Source organism: Lampetra fluviatilis, unplaced genomic scaffold, assembly GCF_964198595.1.
Source record: "Lampetra fluviatilis unplaced genomic scaffold, kcLamFluv1.1 SCAFFOLD_841, whole genome shotgun sequence".
Taxonomy (NCBI): Eukaryota; Metazoa; Chordata; class Hyperoartia; order Petromyzontiformes; family Petromyzontidae; genus Lampetra; species Lampetra fluviatilis.
This window is the reverse complement of record NW_027621636.1, coordinates 20,423-43,757: the sequence shown is the minus strand read 5'-3', so window position 1 is coordinate 43,757 and position 23,335 is coordinate 20,423. Positions and strand designations below refer to the sequence as shown.

Below are 23,335 nucleotides of genomic sequence, written 5' to 3'. Positions count from 1 at the left end.
GGGTGGTGGGGGGGGTGGGGTGGGGGGTGTGGTGGGGGGGTGGTGGGGGGGTGGTGGGGGGGGTGGGGAGGGGTGTGGTGGGGGGGTGGTGGGGGGGGTGGTGGGGGGGTGTGGGGGTGGTGGGGGTGGTGGGGGGTGGTGGGGGGGGGTGGTGGGGGGGTGGTGGGGGGGGTGGGGTGGTGGGGTGGTGGGGGGGGTGGTGGGGGTGGGGGGGTGGTGGGGGGGTGGTGGGGGGGTGGTGGGGGGGGTGGTGGGGGGTGGTGGGGGGGGTGGTGGGGGGGTGGTGGGGGGGTGGTGGTGGTGTGGTGGGGGGGGTGGGGTGTGGTGGGGGGGGTGGGGGTGTGGTGGGTGGGGGGGCGGTGGTGGGAGGGGGGGGTGGTGGGGGGGTGGTGGGGGGGTGGGGGGGGGTGGTGTGGGGGGGTGGTGGTGGTGTGGTGGGGGGGGTGGTGGGGGGGTGGTGGGGGGGAGTGGTGGGGGGGTGGTGGGGGGGTGGTGGTGGTGTGGTGGGGGGGGTGGTGGGGGGGTGGTGGGGGGGGTGGTGGGGGGGTGGTGGTGGTGTGGTGGTGGTGTGGTGGGGGGGTGGTGGGGGGGTGGTGGGGGGGGTGGTGGTGGTGTGGTGGGGGGGTGGGGGTGTGGTGGGGGGGGTGGGGGTGTGGGGTGGTGGGGGGGGCGGTGGTGGGAGGGGGGGGTGGTGGGGGGGTGGTGGGGGGGGTGGTGGGGGGGTGGTGGGGGGGGTGGTGGGGGGGTGTGGTGGTGTGGTGGGGGAGTGGTGGGGGGGGTGGTGGGGGGGGTGGTGGGGGGGTGGTGGTGGTGTGGTGGGGGGGTGGTGGGGGGGTGGTGGTGGTGTGGTGGGGGGGGTGGGGGTGTGGTGGGGGGGGGTGGGGGTGTGGTGGGTGGGGGGGCGGTGGTGGGAGGGGGGGTGGTGGGGGGGTGGTGGGGGGGTGGAGTCACACAGAACGACGTTTGTGTTGGCGCCGTCAAACCCGACGAATCTCCCTTGGAGCTTCTCTCGAACCTCCGTCTCAAGTGTGGAGGGGTCCCCCCCTCACCCCCCTCCCTCACCCCCCCCGCCCCCCAGGCTGGACCCCGCTGCACGAGGCGTGTAAACCGTGGCCACCGTGATCTGGCCGAGCTGCTGCTGCTGTCGGGCGCCCAGGTGAACACGCGCGGCCTGGACGACGACACCCCCCTGCACGACGCCGTCACCAACGGCCACGACGAGGTGGGGGGGGGGGGGGGACTGGGGGGCGGGGGGGGCTGCCGCTGAGGGTGCCCCAGCTATCACCGCTACCCCTGCTGGCAGAGTTATGCACTTGCCCCTACAGCCTGCTAGAGGCTATACGGGGAGCTTTGTCTTTGTGTCTATAGGGCACTGCTACTCGCTACTAGCAGCACTTGCCCCTACAGCCCTGCTAGAGGCTACACGGGGGAGCTTTGTGTGTATAGGGTGCTGCCGCTGCTACTAGCAGCACTTGCCCCTACAGCCCTGCTAGAGGCTACACGGGGGACCTTTGTGTGTATAGGGTGCTGCCGCTGCTACTAGCAGCACTTGCCCCTACACCCTGCTAGAGGCTACCCGGGGGCACCTTTGTCTGTGTGCAGGTGGTGCGCCTGCTCCTGCACTTTGGGGGCGACGCCACGCAGCCCAACCGCACGGGCGAGCGGCCCTGGACGTGTCGCCATCGGCTGCCCTCACCCTCCTGCTGCAGCAGCAGCAGCTACAGCAGCAGCAGCGCAGCAGATCCGCAAGCTCGGGCGGGTGCACGCACGACTCCCTGCCTCGCGAGGTGAGGGAGACCCGCTCGCTCGCACACTCACACACTCACATTCTCACTCTCACACTCTCGCTCACACTCGTACACTTTCGCTCACACTCTCACTCACTCACACTCGACCGCACACTCACACACTCTCACTCGCACGCACTCGCTCGCACACTCTCACTCACACTCGCACGCCCACGCACTTGCTCGCACACTCTCACTCGCTTGCACACTCACGCTCACTCACACACTCGCACTCGCCCGCACACTCACACACACTCGCACACTCACACTCGTTCTCACACTCTCACTAGTATGGGACTATCGTTTTTAATGGAAAAAGAACAGACAATACACTGTAACATGATTACAAATGTAATGTTAATCGCTTCAAAAAGTCAAAAAGTCTCCGTTTGTTCGCCATCGTTGTCGACACGTGCCTGGGATCTTCGCCAAACGGTCTCCAGGGCCCGGATGCACATTTCTTGTGGTGTTGTTGCTCATTCTCAGAAGTGTTGACATTGTTTTTAAGCGCCCTGTATATAGCTCCAATAGGGGGCCTTACCTACTATCATGAAAAAAATAGTTTAATACTTTTGTTGCGTCATACCAAGGCGCTGCGGGTATTCTTATGGTCACCACCCTCACAGGCCAATAGGGAGCGGTCGAGAGAGTGAACGGGAGGTGTGGGGGTTGAGCTGGGGTAGACACCCCCCCCTGGGTACCCCGTGATAGGGGGGGGGGGGGGAGAGACCCCAGACCCCCCAAGGGGTGGGGGCTGGGGGCTAGGGGCCAACGACTCATTCCAGAGACTTCTAGAAGGTTCTGGACAAGGTTGTGGCTAGGGGCGGGGGAAGCCCCAACTTGTGTATAAAAGACGGCCCTCTCGACGGGACCGGCAGTCTTCGTCCACTCAAGACCCGAAGACGCCTGAAGACGAGACCAGCACCCTGGGACCTTCAAACGAGGCTCTTGTCAGAGCCGCGTTGCAGCGGACCGGCGTTGGGACCCGTACCCTCGCTAGCCTCCCCTAGCCCCCGTAACGGAGGACCCGTGAGTGCGTAGCCCGGGGTGTGTAGGGCCCGCTAGAAGGGAGGTTGTACCTCCCTTACGTTACCGGGTGATGAGGCCGTACCCCGTAGTGTTAGAGGGGCCACAGCTGTATGCGTTACGGCTGTTGGCGTTGTTCTCGTTTTTTGAATAAACGCGTTGCCACCAAGAGAAGTCTCTGGAAGGGTCTGGAATGAACCGTTGGCCTCTATCCCCCAGCCCCCACCCTTTTTGGGGTTCTGGGTACCCCGTTTCTTGATGCTGACAAGAATGAACCGTCCGTTTGACCCGGAGTGGGTAGCGTCACAGCCTCACCCAACGCAGACTTCCATCACGCCGGTGCTGCCCAGCGACCGCCAGTCAACCGGCGTGCAACAATCGCCCGAATCAAGTTTGCGAGTCGCCTCCGTGCAGGTCGTCGGGGGTCGAGGCCACGTGAGTGCCGGTGTACGCCACGGAAGAATTTACTGGCGTGGGTGAGGCAGAATGCCGATCACGAGCCCTTTTGCCGCTGGCCCCAACGTACGTTCAGCACTTAAACAACCGTGAAACCTGGAAAAGCTCCCCCTGCCAGGCTCTAGACAACGTTCCCCCCCGAACTGGCTGAGCAAGTTTCTTCACCCGACATTTTGTCGGAACGACGGCCCATCTACCTTCTCCCCGCTGAGTGTGTGTGTGGAAAACTGTTGGAAGCGATGGATGCTGGGGCCCATCTCTGTCGCCCACCTGCTGTGTCAACAACATCCAGCGGCGGGATCTGGCGTTAACCCCCAACGCTCACGATGAAAAATTACCGGCGTGGGTGAGGCAGAACGCCAATCACGAGCCCTTTCGCCGCTGGTCCCGACGTACATTCAGCACTTGAACAACCGTGAGACCTGGCAAAGCTCCCCGCCGGAGTCTATACAATGTTCCCCCCGAACTGGCTGAGCAAGTTTCTTCACCCGAAATTTTGTCGGAACGCCGGCCACCAAAGTCACCGCGCTCCCAAATGCATGCGGGAGAAGGACCTCGATGGGCGCCGGCTAGTTTTGAGGATGGATGCTGGGGCCCATCTCTCTCGCACACTTGCTGTGTCAACAACATCCAGCAGCGGGATCTGGTGTTAACCCCCAACGCTCACGATGAAAAATTACCGGCGTGCGTAGGACAATGCCGATCACGAGCCCTTTCGCCGCTGGTCCCAACGTACGTTCAGCACTTGAACAACCGTGAGACCTGCAAAAGCTCCCCCCGCCAGGGTCTAGACAACGCTCCCCCCCCGAACTGGCTGAGCAAGTTTCTTCACCCGACATTTTGTCGGAACGCCGGCCCATCTACCTTCTCCCTGCTGAGTGAGTGTGTGTGGAAAACTGTAGGAAGCGATGGATGCTGGGGCCCGTCTCTCTCGCCCACCTGCGGTGCCAACAACATCCAGCGGCGGGATCTGGCATTGCCCCCAACGCTCACGAAGATTTGTCTTTGACGCACGCGCGGGGTGGGGGGGGGTGTGACTGACTCTGGCTCCAGTCACCATGAGGGGAGTGGACAGTCCTCTACTCGGGGCAGGAGACTTCCAAGCAACAGGGAATGGCTCTTCTGCAGCATCCCACGTCGGAAAATGAGGAGGCTTACCGCAGCCGTCGCTCGGAGGTTCCTAGAGCCGTGCGGTGCTGCAAGGATGGGTGGTGGTCGCGGGTTGCTGAGGAGTTGGAGTCTGCCTCAGTATCCTGCGATCACATCCATCAAAAATGTAACTTGCAGCGGCACACATATCACCATCATTAGGAGAAATAAAAGTGATCCGATCTCCGACCCCCAGGAACAGGTTTGCAGATTTGCTGAGCATTTTTGTGAGGTCTTGGGGGAGAGGAAATCCCTCGGCCTGGAAAACATTATGGGACAACGTGGGGATGACCCTGCTGAGGCTGCCGTGCCTCAAATATTGGAAGAAGTTGTCACCCCCTGACTTCTTCCAGCACCATCTGTTGATGAAGTAGCGAAGGTGATCTGGAGTTTGAGACCAGCAAAAACAAAAGAGATGATCTTCCAAGCCAAATGCTGAGGGAGGGTGGCGTTTGTGCGCAGACTACCCTACATGACATCATAAGAACAGTCTGGTCCACTTAACGGGTTCCACAGGATTGTTAGGATGCCCTGGTGGTCCAACAGGACCTATATCTCTACTTTATTGATCTGGTCAAGCCTATGATACAATCAATAGGCCTGGTTTGTTCTTCGTGCTTTCGGAGTCCCTGTCCCTCTGCTCACAATCATTAAGAACCTTAATGATGGTGGGCAGGCCGAGGTAAAACTACGTGGCCAGGAGTTTGAGCCATTCCCTGTTCATCTTGGCGTGCGACAGGGTTGTCCTATAGCTCCCACATTATTTTACATCTTTTTCGTGAAGCCTTCTATAGCTGTACTGGAGGAATCTCCATAAAGATACAATGGGATGCTGATCAATGCTCGGATGTGGTCACAGGATGGCTGCCTATTGGTCAACCGTGTTATGCATGCTGATGATCTGGTGACTTCTGGTGACTTCTGCTCACTCAGAGGAGTTGGAGGTGCTGCTGCTGAACCTGGAGCATGCCACTAAGAGGTGGAGCCTTACCATCAGCCCCACCAAAACTATGCACCTGCCTGGGTATTTTTTACTCCACCACATTGGTGATGGGACAGTTGTGGATAGAGTGGAGGGGTTCCTATACCTGGGCAGTGTTTCAATGACTGGCTCCAGTTTGACAGCAGAGGTGTCGCTCTAAATCAGTCGAGCCGCATTATCTTTTCATCGGCTGCATAAAGCTGCGTGAAAGCTGCTTGGTCTGTCGTTCCACGTGAAGCTTCAGGTCTTCTCGGCCACGGCCATACCTTCTCTTCTCTACGTTTGCGAAACATACACCCCCCTAATGGAACATCTTCGTCGGTTAGAAACATTCAGGCTGGCCTGACTATGATCCACCCTGGGTTTAATCAGGCTGGATTGTGTGAGGAGCTCACAAATCCTTCAAAGATCTGGACAAAGTCCCATCGGTGAGCTCCTCTGGCAGGCAAGGCTACGTTGGCTGGGTCATTTATACCACAGGCCCAGCCTATGCCGAAACACCTTTTGTTCGGCCTGATAGAGGTGGCTAAACAGGCGCGGCACGGGCTAGAGAAGAGATGTGGTACAAGAGGATGTGAAGCTGAGTGGACTTGCCGATGACTGGTACCAGCGGTGTCAAGATCGGCCTCTGTGGAGGAGGTTTGTGAAGGACGCTGCTAAAGGATAGCACCGACGGAAGGTAGAGGAGCGATGCTCACGACAACGAGCGAAGCGCGGGGCGGCTAAAATGCACCGAGTTTGCAAAGTGAAGGACACAGACGGTGCATCGGCCAGTCATCTCAGTCGGTCAACCCCTTGGCACCTGGTTTGTCCCGTGACCTCTTGCCAGCGGGCGTTCGACACTTCACGTGGCCTCAACGTGCACACGGCCAGCCATATGCGCCGTGATGACTTCGTCGCCACTCGGTGGCGAAGGGTCGTCGTCGTCGTTGTCATTGTTGCCGCTTGCGAGCGTCGATGGGGCGTCGCAGTTGCTAGCTTTGTGGAGTGGCGGTGCCGCCACTCCGCCGCGTGAACGTGGGGAGCAAGGAGACGATGGCGCGCAGACCATCGTCTCTCCGGCTGTGAAGTCCCGTCGGGGCGTTGCCGGGCCCCCTACTGGTTGTTGGCCTACACGCGCTTGAGCAGGGAGGAGGGGGGGAGTAGGATAGGTGGGGGAGGAAGAGGAGGATGTCCGTTGACTCAATGTTAACGCTTCTGAGAATTTGCAACGACGCCACAAGAAATGTGCCCTCAGGGCTCTGCAGACCACCTGGGGAAGATTCCAGGCGTGCATTGACAACGATGGCGAACAAGTGGGAGACTGACTTTTCGAAGCTGTTAACGTCCATTTGTTATCGTGATTACAGTGTAGTATCATCCGTTATTTTTCTATTAAAAACGAAAGTCCCATATAAGTGAAGCACCCTGTATAACATCGACATTCCGACACTTACGTATGCTTAGGTAATTATTCACCTCGAGTATCCGGGGTGCTCTCGGCCGTGTGAAAGTCACCCTGGTCTTCTGTCCGCCCCGCCCCCACTGCTGCCTGTCCACCACCGCAAGCAGCGGACACCCCGAGCAACGAGGAGCCGGAGTCCAACCGGCGCGGCGAGGCCGACGGCACGGGGACGGACGCGCCGGGACGCAGGCTTGAGGTGCCGCCCCCCCTCCCGGACAGGAAGTCGGCGCAGAGGACTCCCCTGGCGGACAGGAAGTCGCACGGGCAGCCGCCTCCTTCGGACAGGAAGCCCGAAGTGCTGCCCCCTTTGGACAGGAAGTCACACGGGCAGCCACCCCCTTCAGACAGGAAGTCACATGGGCTGCTGCCCCCTTCGGACAGGAAGCCCGAAGTGTTGCCCCCTTCAGACAGGAAGTCGCACGGGCCGCCGCCCCCTTCGGACAGGAAGCCCGAAGTGCCGCCCCCTTCAGACAGGAAGTCACATGGGCCGCCGCCCCCTTCAGACAGGAAGTCGCATGGGCCGCCGCCCCCTTCAGACAGGAAGTCACATGGGCCGCCGCCCCCTTCAGACAGGAAGTCACATGGGCAGCCGCCCCCTATGGACAGGAAGCCCGAAGTGCCGCCCCCTTCAGACAGGAAGTCACACGGGCCGCCGCCCCCTTCAGACAGGAAGTCGCATGGGCCGCCGCCCCCTTCGGACAAGAAGTTACACGGGCAGCCGCCACCCACCTCAGACAGGAAACCCGAAGTGCCGCCCCTCTTGGACAAGAAGTTGCACGAGCCGCCCCCTTCGGACAAGAAGTTGCACGGGCCGCCGCCCCCTTCCGACAAGAAGTCGCACGGGCAACCATCACCCATCATGGACAGAAAGGCAGAAGTACCGCCCACTGCGGAGAGGAAGTTGCACGGGCAGCCCCCCTCTGAAAGGAAGTTGCACGGGCAGCCGCCCCCCACCTCGGACAGGAAGCCCGAAGTGCCGCCCCCCTCTGAAAGGAAGTCGCACGGGCAGCCGCTACCCACAACCGACAGGAAGCCAGAAGTGCCGCCCCCTTCAGACAGGAAGTCACATGGGCAGCCGCCCCCTTCCGACAGGAAGCCAGAAATGCCGCCCCCTTCAGACAGGAAGTCGCACGAGCAACCATCACCCATCATGGACAGAAAGCCCGAAGTGCCGCCCCTCTTGGACAAGAAGTCACACGAGCCGCCCCCCGCGGACAGGAAGTTGCATGGGCAGCCGCCACCCACAACTGACAGGAAGCCAGAAGTACCGCCCTCCGCGGAGAAGAAGTTGCACGGGCAGCCGCTACCCACAACCGACAGGAAGCCAGAAGTACCGCCCCCCTCGGACAGGAAGTTGCACGGGCAGCCCCCCTCTGAAAGGAAGTCGCACGGGCAGCCGCTACTCACAACCGACAGGAAGCCCGAAGTGCCGCCTCCTTCAGAAAAGAAGTCGCACGGGCAGCCGCTACCCAACTCAGACAGGAAGTCACATGGGCAGCTGCCACCCACCTCAGACAGGAAACCCGAAGTGCCGCCCCCCTCGGAGAAAAAGTCACATGGACAGCCGCTACCCACCTCAGACAGGAAGCCCGAAGTGCCGCCTCCCTCAGACAGGAAGTCACATGGACAGCCGCTACCCACAACCGACAGGAAGCCAGAAGTACCGCCCCCCTCAGACAGGAAGTCACATGGACAGCCGCTACCCACAACCGACAAGGAGCCCGAAGTGCCGCCCCCCTCGGAGAGGAGGTTGCGAGGACCGCCCCCCCCAGACAGGAAGTCCCACGGGCTGCCCCCCTCGGACAGGAGGCCGGAAGTGCCGCCCCCCTCGGAGAGGAGGGCCGAGGGGCCGCCGTCTCCGGAGAGGAGGCCCGGGGAGCCGGCCGCGATGCCAGCGCCGGCGGTGGCCAGGCTTCGCGAAAGGAACCGGAGCGGCAGCGCCGCCGGCTCCGGGGCCGCTCCCTCCGTGCCTGGCGAGGGCCGCGAGGACGGTGAGGACCGCGACGGGGAAGTCGACGACGACGAGGAGGAGGAGGACGCGGCAGGGGGAGCCGCCAGCGCCGCAGAATCGGAGCCGCGGCCGGCGGGTGACCGGCACCTGCCGAGGCGGCGCCGGCAGCGGCGGCGGCAAAAGCGGCGGCGGCGCTCAGCACCTGGCGGCGCCGGGGAGGCGGCGGCCGCCGCGACGCCCGCGGTCGCGGAGGCCGGCGCGTCGTCCGCCGGCTCCGAGAGCGAGCCGGAGGCGCCGTCGCTCTTTGCGCCGTCCGGGGCGATTGCCGGCAAGGCGCCGGCGGAGCGACGCCGAACGCCGTGGCGCGCCGAACCGGCGGCGGCGGCGCCGACGGAGAAGGGGAAGGTGGACGGCGAGGGGAAGGTGGTGAAGCGGCACAAGCTCGGCCACCGGGGCCGGGAGCCGGCGGCGGGGGACGGCACGGCGCGGTCGCTGGCGCCGGCGCCATCGTGGAAGGAGCAGCAGAGGAGGAGGGACTCGGCGGAGAGCGGAGGGACGGAGCGGGAGAGGGACAAGGTGGGAGAGAGGGATAAGGTGGGAGAGAGAGACAAGACGGAGAAGGACAAGGTGGGAGAGAGGGACAAGACGGAGCGGGACAAGGTGGGAGAGAGGGACAAGGTGGGAGAGAGGGACAAGACATTAGACCAGGACAAGGTGGCAGACAGGGATGAGCTGGGAGACGAGGTGGGAGACAGGGACAAGACGTTATACAGGGACGGTGTGAGAGACAAGGACAAGACAGAGAGGGACCAGGTGGGAGACGAGTTGGGAGACGGGGTGGGAGACGGGGACAGTGCGAGAGACAAGGAGAGGGACAAAGACAAGGCAGCGGAGAGGGACAAGGATAAGATTATGGAGAGGGAGAGAGACAAGAACAAGGAGAGAGACAGGACGGTTGATAAAGAGAGAGACGGAGACAAGGCCATGGAGAGGGACAAAGACAAAGACAGAGAGAGGGAGAGGGACAAGGATAAGATTATGGAGAGGGAGAGAGACAGGATCAAGGAGAGAGACAAGGACAGGACGGTGGATAAAGAGAGAGATGGAGACAAAGACAGGGAGAGGGACAAAGACAAGGCCATGGAGAGGGACAGAGAGAGGGAGAGGGACAAGGCCATGGAGAGGGACAAAGACAGAGAGAGACGTCGTCGGCTCAAGGAGCGGGAGGGCGTGAGGAGCGAGGGGGGGGGAGCAGGGGGAGGGGCGCCCCCCCCCCACCGCGGCACCAAGGACGAGCGCAAGTCGTCCTCCTCCTTCAAGGAGAACAACGGCGCCTCAGCCACCGCCGCCGGCGGCGGCAACGGCAACGGCTCCTCCGGCAGCCGCAAGTCACCGGTGCCGGGCGGCGGTGGCGGCAAGGCCAGGGGGCGGCCGGGCGAGGCGGCGGCCGCGGGTCACGAGGCGGCCGGTGCCGGGGGCCGTGCCGGGGTGGCGGCGACGCTCACCAGCTTCGAGCTGATGCTCAGCCAGAAGGACATGGAGATGGAGCGGAGGCACCGCTACCTCAAGGGGAAGGCTCGCTGCAAGGAGAGAGCGGCACGCAGTGCGCAGGTGAGGGCCTCCTAGCAACGCACACACACAACAACAACAACAACAACCGACTAAGTGGCGGTGATGTCACCGCTTCGCTTGTGCCTGTGCGCACGTTAATGCCACGTGAAGTGTCGAACGCCCGCTGGCAGGAGACCACGGGTCGACTGACTAAGATGAGTGGCCGATGCACCACCGGTGCCCCCTACTGTGCCAACTCGCTGTGCTTTAGCCACCCGGCGCTCCGCTCGTTGTTGTGAGCGTCGCTCCTCCGCCCTCCGTTGTTGCTGGAGGGCGACTGCCTCCAACTGCCCAGTAGCGTCCTTCCCATGCTGTACACACGCACACACAGGCTCACCTTGCCCGCCACATGCCCCTGCCACAACGCACGCGCGTTGAGATGCCCAGTAGCGTTTGCGACCTCTGATTCCCGCTCACGGCCAACACCCAGCGGTGACATTTCTCTGAACGTGGCCAATTTGAGTTGCCATGTTCACGCGATCTAATCCAACAACAACAACAGCAGCAGCACCGCCTCTGCTGTGGATGATATTGATCGCTAAAGCCTCACTACCGCTGCTACTGCCGCTGCTACCGCTGCTACCGCCGCGTGTTATTGGAGCGTCAGGGGGGGCGTCCAGACGCTGCTCAACCGCGTTGTGACGCACTCGCGGTGTTGACCCCCCCCCTCCCCCGGACAGGCCGCCGGTGGCGCCGGCGGCGCCGGCAAGGAGCGGCGGCCCCCGCCGGCGAGCCCCGCTCAGCGCCCGCGGGTTGCCTGTGAGCAGCCGGCGCCGACGGGCAAAGCCGCGGAGGGCGGCGATGGCGGACTGCCGGCCTCGCTTGCGCCGGGCGGGGAGGGCACCAGGGTAGTGGCGTCGCCGCGGCACCAGCAGCACCAGCAGCAGCACCAGCAGCAGCACCAGCAGCAGCACAACCATCAGCGCCCGATTCTTCTTCATCATCATCAGCAGCAGCAGAAGCAGAATCAGCCGCTGCTGCTGCTGCAACGACAGCAGAATCATCCGCAGCAGCAGCTGCAGCAGCAGCAGCAAACTTGTCACCAGCAGCAGCTCCAGCTGCAGCAGCAGACTTGTCACCAGCCGCAGCAGCAACAGCAGCAGCAGCAGACTTGTCAGCTGCAGCAGCAGCAACAGCAGCAGCAGACTTGTCACCAGCAGCAGCTCCAGCTGCAGCAGCAGACTTGTCACCAGCAGCAGCTCCAGCTGCAGCAGCAGACTTGTCAGCTGCAGCAGCAGCAACAGCAGCAGCAGCAGCTCCAGCTTCACCAAAAGCAGCATCTGCAACCTCCCCAGCAGCTCCACAACCACCACGACCACCCCCAGCACCAGCCGCTGAGTTGGCACCCGCCGGTGGAGCCGCCAGCGGTGGACGGCGCCGGCAGGGCGACCCCCCCGCAGCGCCAGCCGGCGCCCGGCGACCACGGCAACGGCGAGGAGCCGGCGCCGCCCGCGTCGGCCGCCGCCCTTCCGACGCTGCCGCACCAGCAACAGCAGCAGCAGCAGCCCCAGCTACAGCAGCAGCAGCAGCTACAGCAGCAGCAGCAGCTACAGCAGCAGCAGCTACAGCAGCAGCAGCAGCTACAGCAGCAGCAGCAGCTACAGCAGCAGCAGCAGCTACAGCAGCAGCTACAGCAGCAGCTACAGCAGCAGCAGCTACAGCAGCAGCAGCAGCTACAGCAGCAGCAGCAGCAGGGCGCGAGCGAGGGGGAGGAGGGAGAGCAGGAAGTTCGGAGCGACGCCGCCAAGGACGAGCCGTCGGTCGCGGCCGACGCTTTTCCCGCGCCGGCGATCGATGCCGGCGGCGCCGGGGGGGCGGCGCCGCCCCCGGCTGCCCCAGCGGCTCCCCCGGCGGCGGCTCCCCCGCTCCGCGCCGAGCGGCCGGGGTTCGCTTTGGCGGCGGACGGCGACACGCGGTCGGTGCCGGGGGTCGAGCCGGAACCGTCGCCGGCGCGCGATCCGGCCAACGGCGCCGCGGCCGGGGTGCCGGCGGACGCCGTCGATGTGGTCGTCTCGGAGCGGATGCCGGAGGAGACGACGCGGGCGGCGGCGGCGCTGCAGCGTGAGGTGGAGCCGAGCCTCGCGGACGACGGCGCGGAGGAGGCCGGCGGCGCCCCGACGGACGTCGCCGCGGACGTCGCGACCGGCGACGAACTCGCGGCGGAATTGCCGCCGGCGCCGGCGGCGCCGCTGGCGATTCCTCCGCCGGACGAGGAGAAAGGGGAGGGGGGGGCCCCGGCGGCCGGCGCCGCGGACGACGCCGACGGAGCCGGTGTCATCGGCGCGCGTGCCGAGGACGGGCGGCCGGAGAGCGCCGGCAACGGCGGAGGAGGGGACTCAGGCGGTACTGACCGCGAGTTTGCGCTTCGTGAGAGCGCTCTACGTGAGAGCGCTCTACGTGAGAGCGCTCTACGTGAGAGCGCGCTGCGTGAGAGCGCGCTGCGTGAGTGTGCACAGCGTGAGTGTGCACAGCGTGAGTGTGCACAGCGTGAGTGTGCGCTGCGCGCCGTGTTCGCGCGCCAACGCGGCAGCGCGGAGGAGCGGTGGGCGGCGCTGTGCGGGGTGGCGCCGGCACCGCCGCCGCCCCACGGCTACCCGCGGTTCATGACGCACACCGGGGCCTACGTGCTGCACGGCAAGCCCTACAGCCGCCTGCAGGTTCCCACGGTGAGCGCCGGCGCCTGCCAGTCGTGACGTGTGCGTGGTGTACACATGGTGTGTGTGTGTGTGGTGTACACATGGTGTGTGTGTGTGTGCGTGGTGTACACATGGTGTGTGTGTGTGTGCGTGGTGTACACATGGTGTGTGTGTGTGTGCGTGGTGTACACATGGTGTGTGTGTGTGTGTGCGTGGTGTACACATGGTGTGTGTGTGTGTGTGCGTGGTGTACACATGGTGTGTGTGTGTGTGTGCGTGGTGTACACATGGTGTGTGTGTGTGTGCGTGGTGTACACATGGTGTGTGTGTGTGTGCGTGGTGTACACATGGTGTGTGTGTGTGTGCGTGGTGTACACATGGTGTGTGTGTGTGTGCGTGGTGTACACATGGTGTGTGTGTGTGTGCGTGGTGTACACATGGTGTGTGTGTGTGTGCGTGGTGTACACATGGTGTGTGTGTGTGCGTGGTGTACACATGGTGTGTGTGTGTGCGTGGTGTACACATGGTGTGTCTGTGTGCGTGGTGTACACATGGTGTGTGTGTGTGCGTGGTGTACACATGGTGTGTGTGTGTGCGTGGTGTACACATGGTGTGTGTGTGCGTGGTGTACACATGGTGTGTGTGTGTGCGCGTGGTGTACACATGGTGTGTGTGTGTGTGTGTGCGTGGTGTACACATGGTGTGTGTGTGTGTGTGCGTGGTGTACACATGGTGTGTGTGTGTGCGTGGTGTACACATGGTGTGTGTGTGTGTGTGCGTGGTGTACACATGGTGTGTGTGCGTGGTGTACACATGGTGTGTGTGTGTGCGTGGTGTACACATGGTGTGTGTGTGTGTGTGCGTGGTGTACACATGGTGTGTGTGTGTGTGCGTGGTGTACACATGGTGTGTGTGTGTGCGTGGTGTACACATGGTGTGTGTGTGTGCGTGGTGTACACATGGTGTGTGTGTGTGTGCGTGGTGTACACATGGTGTGTGTGTGTGTGCATGCTGTGTGCGTGGCGTGTACGTGGTGTGTGCGTGGTGTACACACGGTGTGTGTGCGTTGCGTGTGTGTTGCATGGCGTGTGTGCGGTGTACACACGGTGTGTATGTGTGTGCGTGGTGTACTTGTGTGTACACTGTGTGTGCGGTGTACACACGGTGTGTATGTGTGTGCGTGGTGTACACACGGTGTGTATGTGCGTGCGTGGTGTACGCAGTTTGCTCCACCGCCGTCGCTGTCGGAGCCCCTCAAGGAGCTGTTCCGCATGCAGGAGGCAGCGCGCAGAGCCCTGCGCCTGCAGCAGCTCGTCGAGAGGGTGGGGCAGCGCCACCACCGCCACCACCGCCACCACCGCCACCACCGCCACCACCACCGCCACCACCACCGCCACCACCGCCACCGCCACCACCGCCACGTCACTCCGTCTCTTCTCCAGCCCGTGCCGCGCCCGTTTAGCCCCCTCGATCCGGCCGAACAAAAGCTGTTTGGGCATGCGGTGGCTGGGCATGCGGGCTACATGACCCAGCCAACGCAGCCTTGCCTGCCGGAGGAGCTCACCGATGGGACTTTGCCCAGATCTTTCAAGGATTTGTGAGCTCCTCACGCAATCCAGCCTGTAGGTTAAACCCAGGATGGATCGTAGGCAGGCCAGCCTAAATGTTTCCAACCGGCGAACATTCTCCATTAGGGGGGTCCACGTTTCGCAAGCGTAGAGAAGGGAGGGAATGACCGTGGCCGAGAAGACTTGAAGCTTCGTGCGGAGCGACAGACCAGGTAGCTTCCACACAGCGTTACGCAACCGATGAAAAGATAATGCCGCTCGACTGATTCGGAGTGAGACCTCTGCTGTTAAACTGGAGCCGGCCAAGAGCACACTGCCCAGGTATGGGAAACTCTCCACTCTCTCCACTACTGCCCTATCACCGTTGTGGGGGTGGATTGTCCGATGGTACAAAATACCCAGGCAGGTGCTTAGTTTTGGTGGGGCTGATGGTAAGGCCCCACCTCTTAGTGGCACGCTCCAGTCTCAGCAGCAGCGTCTCCAACTCCTCCTCTGAATGAGCAGCTATTACCAAATCGTCGGCATACATAACATGGTTGACCAATAGGGAGCCATCCCTTGACCGCACCCGGGCATCGATCAGCCTCCCATTGTATCTATACCAGATGGAAATTCCCCCGGTACAGCTATTGAAGGTTTCACGAACTACGTGGTCAAAATAGATGTTAAATAACGTGGGAGCCAGAGGACATCCCTGTCGCACCCCAAGGTGTACAGGGAAAGGCTCTGACTCCCAGCCACGTAGTTTTACCCGGGCCCGCCCACCATCATGAAGGTCCTTAATGAGCGTGAGCAGAGGGTCAGGGACTCCGAAAGCACGAAGAACAACCCAGAGCCCAGGCCTACTGATGGTATCATTGGCCTCGACCAGGTCAATAAAGCAGAGATGCAGGTCTTGTTGGAATTCCCGACATCTCTTCTCTAGCAGTAGAAGCAATAATCCATCTGTGCAGGACCACCCTTTCCTGAAACCGCATTGGGGCTCCGCAAGCCTCTCCTCAGCGTGCCTAGCAAGGCGATGTTGAATAATCATTGCCAGGACCTTTCCCGGCACACTGAGGAGTGAGATGCCCCTGTAGTTGTTACAGTCTGTGCGGTCCTCTTTCTTAAAGAGGGGGACCACCAGGGCATCCTTCCAATCCTGCGGAACCTGTCCAGTGGTCCAGACTGTTGTTATGATGTCATGTAGGGCAGTCTGTGCACAAGCGCCACCCTCCCTCAGCATTTTGCTTGGGAGATCATCTCTGCCCGGTGCCTTTCCTGGTCTCAGACTCTGGATCGCCTTCAGTACTTCTTCAACAGATCTCACCTCAGCCAGCCACTCACAGGGGGTGACTTCTTCCAATATTTGAGGCCTCGCAGCCTCAGCAGGGTCGTCCCCACTTTGTCCCACGATGTTTTTCAGGCTGAGGGTTTCCTCTCCCCCAGGACCTCACAGAAATGCTCAGCAAATCTGCAAACCTGTTCCTGGGGGTCGGAGATTGGATCACCGTTCTTTCTTCTAATTATGGTTATAGGTGTGGCGCTGCAGGTTACTTTTTTGAATTAAAGAGCGATTTGTGATCGCGGGCCACTGAGGCAGACTCCATCTCCTCTGCAACCCGCGACCACCACCCATCCTTGCAGCGCCTCACGGCTCTCCGAACCTCCGAGTGAACGCTGCTTATTCTCCAATGTGGGATGCTGTAGCCGATGAGAGTGGGCCTGTTGCTTTTTCTCAGCCAGCTTGAACACCTCCTCTGTCAGCCAGGGTCTCTGGGGAGGTCTGGACCGTGGACCCAAAGCAGCCATTGCAGCTGCATGAGCCACAGTCCTAAACCTCGCCCATTTCCCCTCGACATCAGGAGTGGGGGACGATGCCAACCCCAGCCACAAGTGATGATGAAATTCTCGCTTGCAACTTTCATCAGCTAACTGAGACCAGGCCACTAAGGGTGGGAATGGGATCCTGGGTGTACACCCACCAACGGAGTGGAAGAATGGCAGGCGCATCTTACAGATGACTAGTCGATGGTCAGTGGGCAGATCAGCTCCACGGTAGGTCCTGGTGACGAGGACATGGGCACGCATCCGCTGGTCCGTCACTATGTAGTCCAGCAGATGTTCTTGCTTGGAACCGGCATGCATCAATGATGTGGTGTGGATGCGCCGATGCCGGAAGAGCGTGTTGGTAATTACAAGCCCAAGGGCTGCACAAAAATCTAGCTGCTTTCCGCCGTTGTTATTGAGCTGATCTGGCCCATGCCTTCCAATCACTCCAGTCCAGGTGCCAGCATCATGACCAACTCGGGCATTGAAGTCACCCAACAAGATGACTCTATCCCGAGGGGCCACTTTAGCCAGCACCTGTGACAGGAGGTCATAGAAAGCATCCGACTCATCGGCCTTGCCTGCATCCCTCCACGGATGTTCGTCTTCGGTGGGGGCATAAGTAACCACGACCACCACTCCTCGCCTCCGGTTGATGGGACTTACAGCTTCCCACACCTCACCGCCACGCTCCCACGCCCCCTTCATTCTTTTGTTCAGAAGAAGAGCCACTCCCTGTTGTTTGGCAGTCTCCTGCCCCGAGTAGAGGACTGTCCACCCCTCATGGTGGCAGGAGCCAGAGCCGGACCACCGGACCTCCTGAGTACCACAGATCCAGGCCAGACGGTACCGGTCCAGCTCCCGACAGAGGAGTGGCAGCCTCTCCTCCGCAGTGAGCGCTCGAACATTCCACGTGGCCACACGAAGTGGTTTTTTGTTGTTTCTGGAGGAGCCCCGAGGATGAAGATTTAATCTCCTGGCTCCGCCAAATGGCGTTTGGCCAGGAGACGTCATAGACGCCTGTCCTTCCGGGGCCTCCGGCACAAGCTTATTTATTACATTTTGTGGTCATGGTTTAGTGGTAATTAATTGAAGGTGGAGGGGTTACCAGCCCCTCGCACCCGTCCAGAGCCCCCATTAGCCGCTGTGGTGGCTACAAACGCCATGAGGGGAGAGGCCAATCGGAGGAAGGGGGTTGTTTTGCCGGATACCAGCTACACCACCAACACTAGCACCACTATCCACTCACCCACTCGCCCACTTTCTCGCCCACCCACTCTCCCACCCACTCACCCACCCACTCACTCACCCACCCACTCACCCACTCTCCCACCCACTCACCCACCCACTCACCCACCCACCCACTCACCCACCCACCCACCCACTCACCCACCCCCGTGTGTGTGTGTGTGTGCATGCAGGAGAAGCTGGTGCTGTCGTGTGAGCAGGAGGTGCTGCGTGTGCACTGCCAGGCAGCGCGCCGGCTGGTCAAGCAGGGGCTGCCGCTGGCAGCCTACGCCGTGCTCGTGCACAGAGACCTCGCCTCGGGGGAGCGGGTGGGGGCACGCTCGCTCGCCAAACCACTCACTCGCACACTCACTCGCACACTCACCAACTCGCACACTCACTCACTCACTCGCATACTCACTCGCACACTCACCAACTCGCATACTCACTCGCACACTCACTCACTCGCACACTCACCAACTCGCTCACTCACTCGCACACTCACCAACTCGCACACTCGCACACTCACTCGCACACTCACCAACTCGCACACTCACTCACACACTCGCACACTCACCCACTCACTCACACACTCACCAACTCGCACACTCACTCGCACACTCACCAACTCGCACACTCACTCACACACTCGCACACTCACCCACTCACTCACACACTCACCAACTCGCACACTCACTCACACACTCGCACACTCACCCACTCACTCACACACTCACCAACTCGCACACTCACTCGCACACTCACCAACTCGCACACTCACTCACACACTCGCACACTCACTCACTCACTCACACACTCACCAACTCGCACACTCACTCACACACTCACCAACTCGCACACTCACTCACACACTCGCACACTCACCCACTCACTCGCACACTCACCAACTCGCACACTCACTCGCACACTCACCAACTCGCACACTCACACGCTCGCTCGCCAAACCACTCACTCGCACACTCACTCGCACACTCACCAACTCGCACACTCACTCACACACTCGCACACTCACCCACTCACTCACACACTCACCAACTCGCACACTCACTCGCACACTCACCAACTCGCACACTCACTCGCACACTCGCCAACTCGCACACTCACCAACTCGCACACTCACTCACTCACACACTCGCACACTCACCAACTCGCACACTCACTCACACACTCACCAACTCGCACACTCACTCACACACTCGCACACTCACCCACTCACTCGCACACTCACCAACTCGCACACTCACTCGCACACTCACCAACTCGCACACTCACACGCTCGCTCGCCAAACCACTCACTCGCACACTCACTCGCACACTCACCAACTCGCACACTCACTCGCACACTCACCAACTCGCACACTCACCAACTCGCACACTCGCACGCTCGCTCGCCAAACCACTCACTCGCACACTCACTCGCACACTCACACACTCACCAACTCGCTCACACACACACCCACCCACCCACCCACTCACCCACCCACCCACTCACCCACCCACTCACCCACCCACTCACCCACCCACCCACCCACTCACCCACCCACCCACTCACCCACTCACCCACTCACCCCCTCACCTCGTCCCACACTCCGCGTATCTTCCCGGCGTCCCCCCTCCAGCAGGCGGGAGGGGAGGGGGAGCGGCAGGCGGATGAGGAGGAGGAGGATGCGGACGACGATGAGGAGGAGGAGGAGGTGGTGGACGAGGAGGTGGACGACGATGAGGACCTGGAGCGGAGTCACCGGAGTCACCGCCGGCGCCGGCGGCGGCGGCAGCAGCAGCAGCAGCAGCGGATCCCTCGTGTGGAGGACGTTGAGAAGAGATACGAGAACGTGAAGGTAGTGTGGTGTGTAGTGTGTAGTGTGGTGTGTGTGTGTGTGTAGTGTGGTGTGTGTGTAGTGTCTAATGTGGTGTGTAGTGTGGTGTGGTGTGTGTGTGTGTAGTGTAGTGTGGTGTGTAGTGTAGTGTGTAGTGTGGTGTGTAGTGTGGTGTGTGTGTGTGTAGTGTAGTGTGGTGTGTAGTGTGTGGTGTGGTGTGTGTGTGTGTAGTGTGTGGTGTGGTGTGGTGTGTAGTGTGGTGTGTAGTGTGGTGTGTGTGTAGTGTCTAGTGTGGTGTGTAGTGGTGTGTGTGTGTGTAGTGTAGTGTGTAGTGTGGTGTGGTGTGTGTAGTGTGGTGTGGTGTGGTGTGGTGTGTAGTGTGGTGTGTAGTGTGGTGTGTGTGTAGTGTCTAGTGTGGTGTGTAGTGTGGTGTGTGTGTGTAGTGTAGCGGTAGTGTAGCGGTTAGCGCTGCGCTATGAACCTGGCGACCTGAGTTCGATTCCCGCTCACGGCTAACACCAGTGACGATTATCTGAACCGGTCCTGGGCCTCCCCTAGGTCGACTCAGCCTTAAATGAGTACCTGGTGCGGTGTGTAAACATCGCCACTGGGGAGACAAAGGCGGTCGGGCGTGGTGCTGGCCACCCACCCCCTCGTGTGCCGTTCCGGCCTTCATAGGTGCTCGCTAACAGCACTTGCCCCTACAGTCTGTTAAGGCTATACGGGGGATCTTTGTCTTTATCTTTGTAGTGTGGTGTGTGTGTAGTGTCTAGTGTGGTGTGTAGTGTAGTGTGGTGAGTGTGTAGTGTCTAGTGTAGTGTAGTGTGGTGTGTAGTGTGGAGTGTGGTATAGTGTGTAGTGGAGTGTAGTGTGGTGTGTGCAATGTAGTGTGTAGTGTAGTGTGGTGTGTGGAGTGTGTAGTGTAGTGTATAGTATAGAGTAGTATGTGTGTAGTGTAGTGTAGAGTGTAGTATATAGTGTAGTGAGTGTAGTATAGTGTGTAGTATGTATGTAGTGTGTGTAGTGTAGTGTGTTGTGTAGGGTAGTGTGTAGTGTGGAGTGGTCATGGTTTAGTGGTAATTAATTGAAGGTGGAGTGGTTACCAGCCCCTTTCCTTCACGGCACTGCCCACGACAGCGTTGCCCGTCCGGCACCACAAGGAGGTAGGGGGTTTTTGCCGGATAAAAACCACGACCACAAAAATGTAATAAATAAGCTTGTGCCGGAGGGACAGGCGTCTATGACGTCTCCTGGCCAAACCCCATCTGGCGGAGCCAGGAGATTGAATCTTCACCCTCGGGGCTCCTTCAGAAACAACGAAAAGCCACTTCGTGTGGCCACGTGGAATGTTCGAGCGCTCACTGCGGAGGAGAGGCTGCCACTCCTGTCGGGAGCTGGACCGGTACCGCCTGGATCTGTGGTACTCAGGAGGTCCGGTGGTCCGGCTCTGGCTCCTGCCACCATGAGGGGTGGACAGTTCTCTACTCGGGGCAGGAGACTGCCAAACAACAGGGAGTGGCTCTTCTTCTGAATAAAAGAATGAAGGGGGCGTGGGAGCGTGGCGGTGAGGTGTGGGAAGCTGTAAGCCCCAGGATACTTTGGGCTCGCCTTCCCGGCTCTGGCTCGAGACCGGCTCTGGCTCTAATTGTGCGTCTCTTCCTCCTGCCCCCCTCACCCCCCCCCCCCCCCCTCACCCCCCCCCCCCAGACGGCGGTGTTGATGCGCCAGCAGCAGGAGGCGGCGGCGCTGAGTGCCGTGCAGCGCCTCGAGTGGCTGGTGAGGGCCGACGAGGCTGACGGCGCCGCGCCCCGGCGCCACGCCGAAGACGTCTCCGACTTCTACGTGCCCACGGTGGACGTCAGCGACGACTTCGACCTGCTGCCCTGCTGAGTCAGTCGCCCAGCCAGTCGCCCAGCCAGTCAGTCAGTCAGTTAGTCACTCAGTCAGTCAGCCATTTAGCTACCCACTCAGCCAGCCACTTACCCACCCAGCCACCCACCCAGCCACACAACCACCCACCCAATCACCCAGCCACCCACCCAGTTACTTACCTACCCAACCACTTAGCTACTCAGCCACCCACCCACCCAGCCACCCACCCACCCACCCAGCCACCCACCCACCCACCCAGCCACCCACCCACCCACCCAGCCACCCACCCACCCACCCAGCCACCCACCCAGCCACCCACCCAGCCACCCACCCAGCCACCCTACCCTAGGTCGACTCAGCCTGAGCGTAGTTGGTGCTCTGTAAGCGTCCACCCTTGGGGAGACAAAGTGGGGGTGGCGTTGGTTTCCTCCCTGCCACACCACAGCACACGACTGCCACCCACCCCCACACACGCACCCCCACACACGCACACACACGCACACACACACACCCCCACACCCACACGCCCCCACGCACACACCCACACACCCCCACACACCCCCACACACGCACCCCCACGCACCCACACACCCCCACACCCCCACACGCACCCACACACCCACACGTACCCACACACACGCACACCCATGCACCCCCACGCACCCCCACGCACCCCCACGTACCCACACACACCCACACACGCACACACACACACGCACCCCCACACACCCCCTCCCCTCGCCCCCCCTCCCTCGCCCCCCCCCTCGCCCCCCGTGGTGCCCGTTCCACAGTGACGGGGCTGAGTGCGCCGCTTGCGCTTTGCGTTTGGGGGAAGAAAAGTGGTGGTGGTGGCGGTGGGCTGGAGTTTAAATGTCTTTTTAGTTATTGGAACAACAACAACATCAACAACAACAACAAAGCAATATTCTATATTTTATATAAATGTATTAATTTATTGTTGATAATAAGTTTATTTTTGTTATTCGTTTTCGTTTCTTTGTTTCTCGTTGGACACTTTGGGGCCCGGCATTTGCCGGCGGATTGCGATGGTCGTGTTCTCTCTCTCGCTCTCTCACTCACTTGCTCACCCTCTCACTCGCCCTCTCACCCTCTCACCCTCTCACCCTCTCACCCTCTCACTCGCCCTCTCACTCGCCCTCTCACCCTCTCACTCGCCCTCTCACCCTCTCACTCACTCTCTCACTCGCTCTCTCACTCGCCCTCTCACCCTCTCGCTCTCTCTCTCGCTCTCTCACTCACTTGCTCACTCTCTCACTCGCCCTCTCACCCTCTCACTCACTCTCTCACTCGCTCTCTCACTCGCCCTCTCACCCTCTCACTCACTCTCTCACTCGCTCTCTCACTCGCCCTCTCACCCTCTCGCTCTCTCTCTCGCTCTCTCACTCACTTGCTCACTCTCTCACTCGCCCTCTCACCCTCTCACTCTCTCACTCACTCGCTCTCTCACTCGCTCTCTCACTCGCTCTCTCACTCGCTCTCTCGCTCGCTCTCTCACTCTTTCTCTCGCTCGCCCTCTCACTCGCTCGCTCTCTCACTCGCTCTCTCGCTCGCCCTCTCTCTCACTCGCTCTCTCACTCGCTCTCTCGCTCGCCCTCTCACTCGCTCGCTCTCTCACTCACTCGCTCGCTCTCTCACTCGCTCGCTCGCTCTCTCTCTTGTTCGCTACAACGAGCTCTCTCTCTCTCTTGCTCATTCGTTACAACCGGCCTTCCCGCTCGCTCGCTCTCTCACTCGCTCTCTCGCTCGCTCGCTCGCTCGCTCGCTCTCGCTCTCTCGTCAATGTTAATACAGCGTTTTCATACAACGAGCCCGCGTGTGTGTGTGTGTGTGCTTGCATGCGTGTGTGTGTGCTTGCATGCGTGTGTGTGTGTGTGTGCTTGCATGCGTGTGTGTGTGTGCTTGCATGCGTGTGTGTGTGTGCTTGCATGCGTGTGTGTGTGTGTGCTTGCATGCGTGTG

The 23,335-nt window shown here is 61.0% G+C and overlaps 1 protein-coding gene across 1 annotated transcript; it reads left to right on the top strand.

The window, feature by feature from the left end:
• Positions 1-1,078: 1,078 nt before the first annotated feature.
• Positions 1,079-21,728, top strand: LOC144955512 (uncharacterized; the record flags this gene model as incomplete). Its single annotated transcript, XM_078885706.1, has 8 exons — positions 1,079-1,191; positions 1,603-1,787; positions 6,952-10,406; positions 11,087-13,072; positions 14,266-14,364; positions 17,841-17,975; positions 19,287-19,505; positions 21,192-21,728. Coding segments are annotated over 8 exons (6,375 nt in total), but the record flags the coding sequence as incomplete, so codon positions are not given.
• Between the last annotated feature and the right edge of the window lie 1,607 nt (positions 21,729-23,335).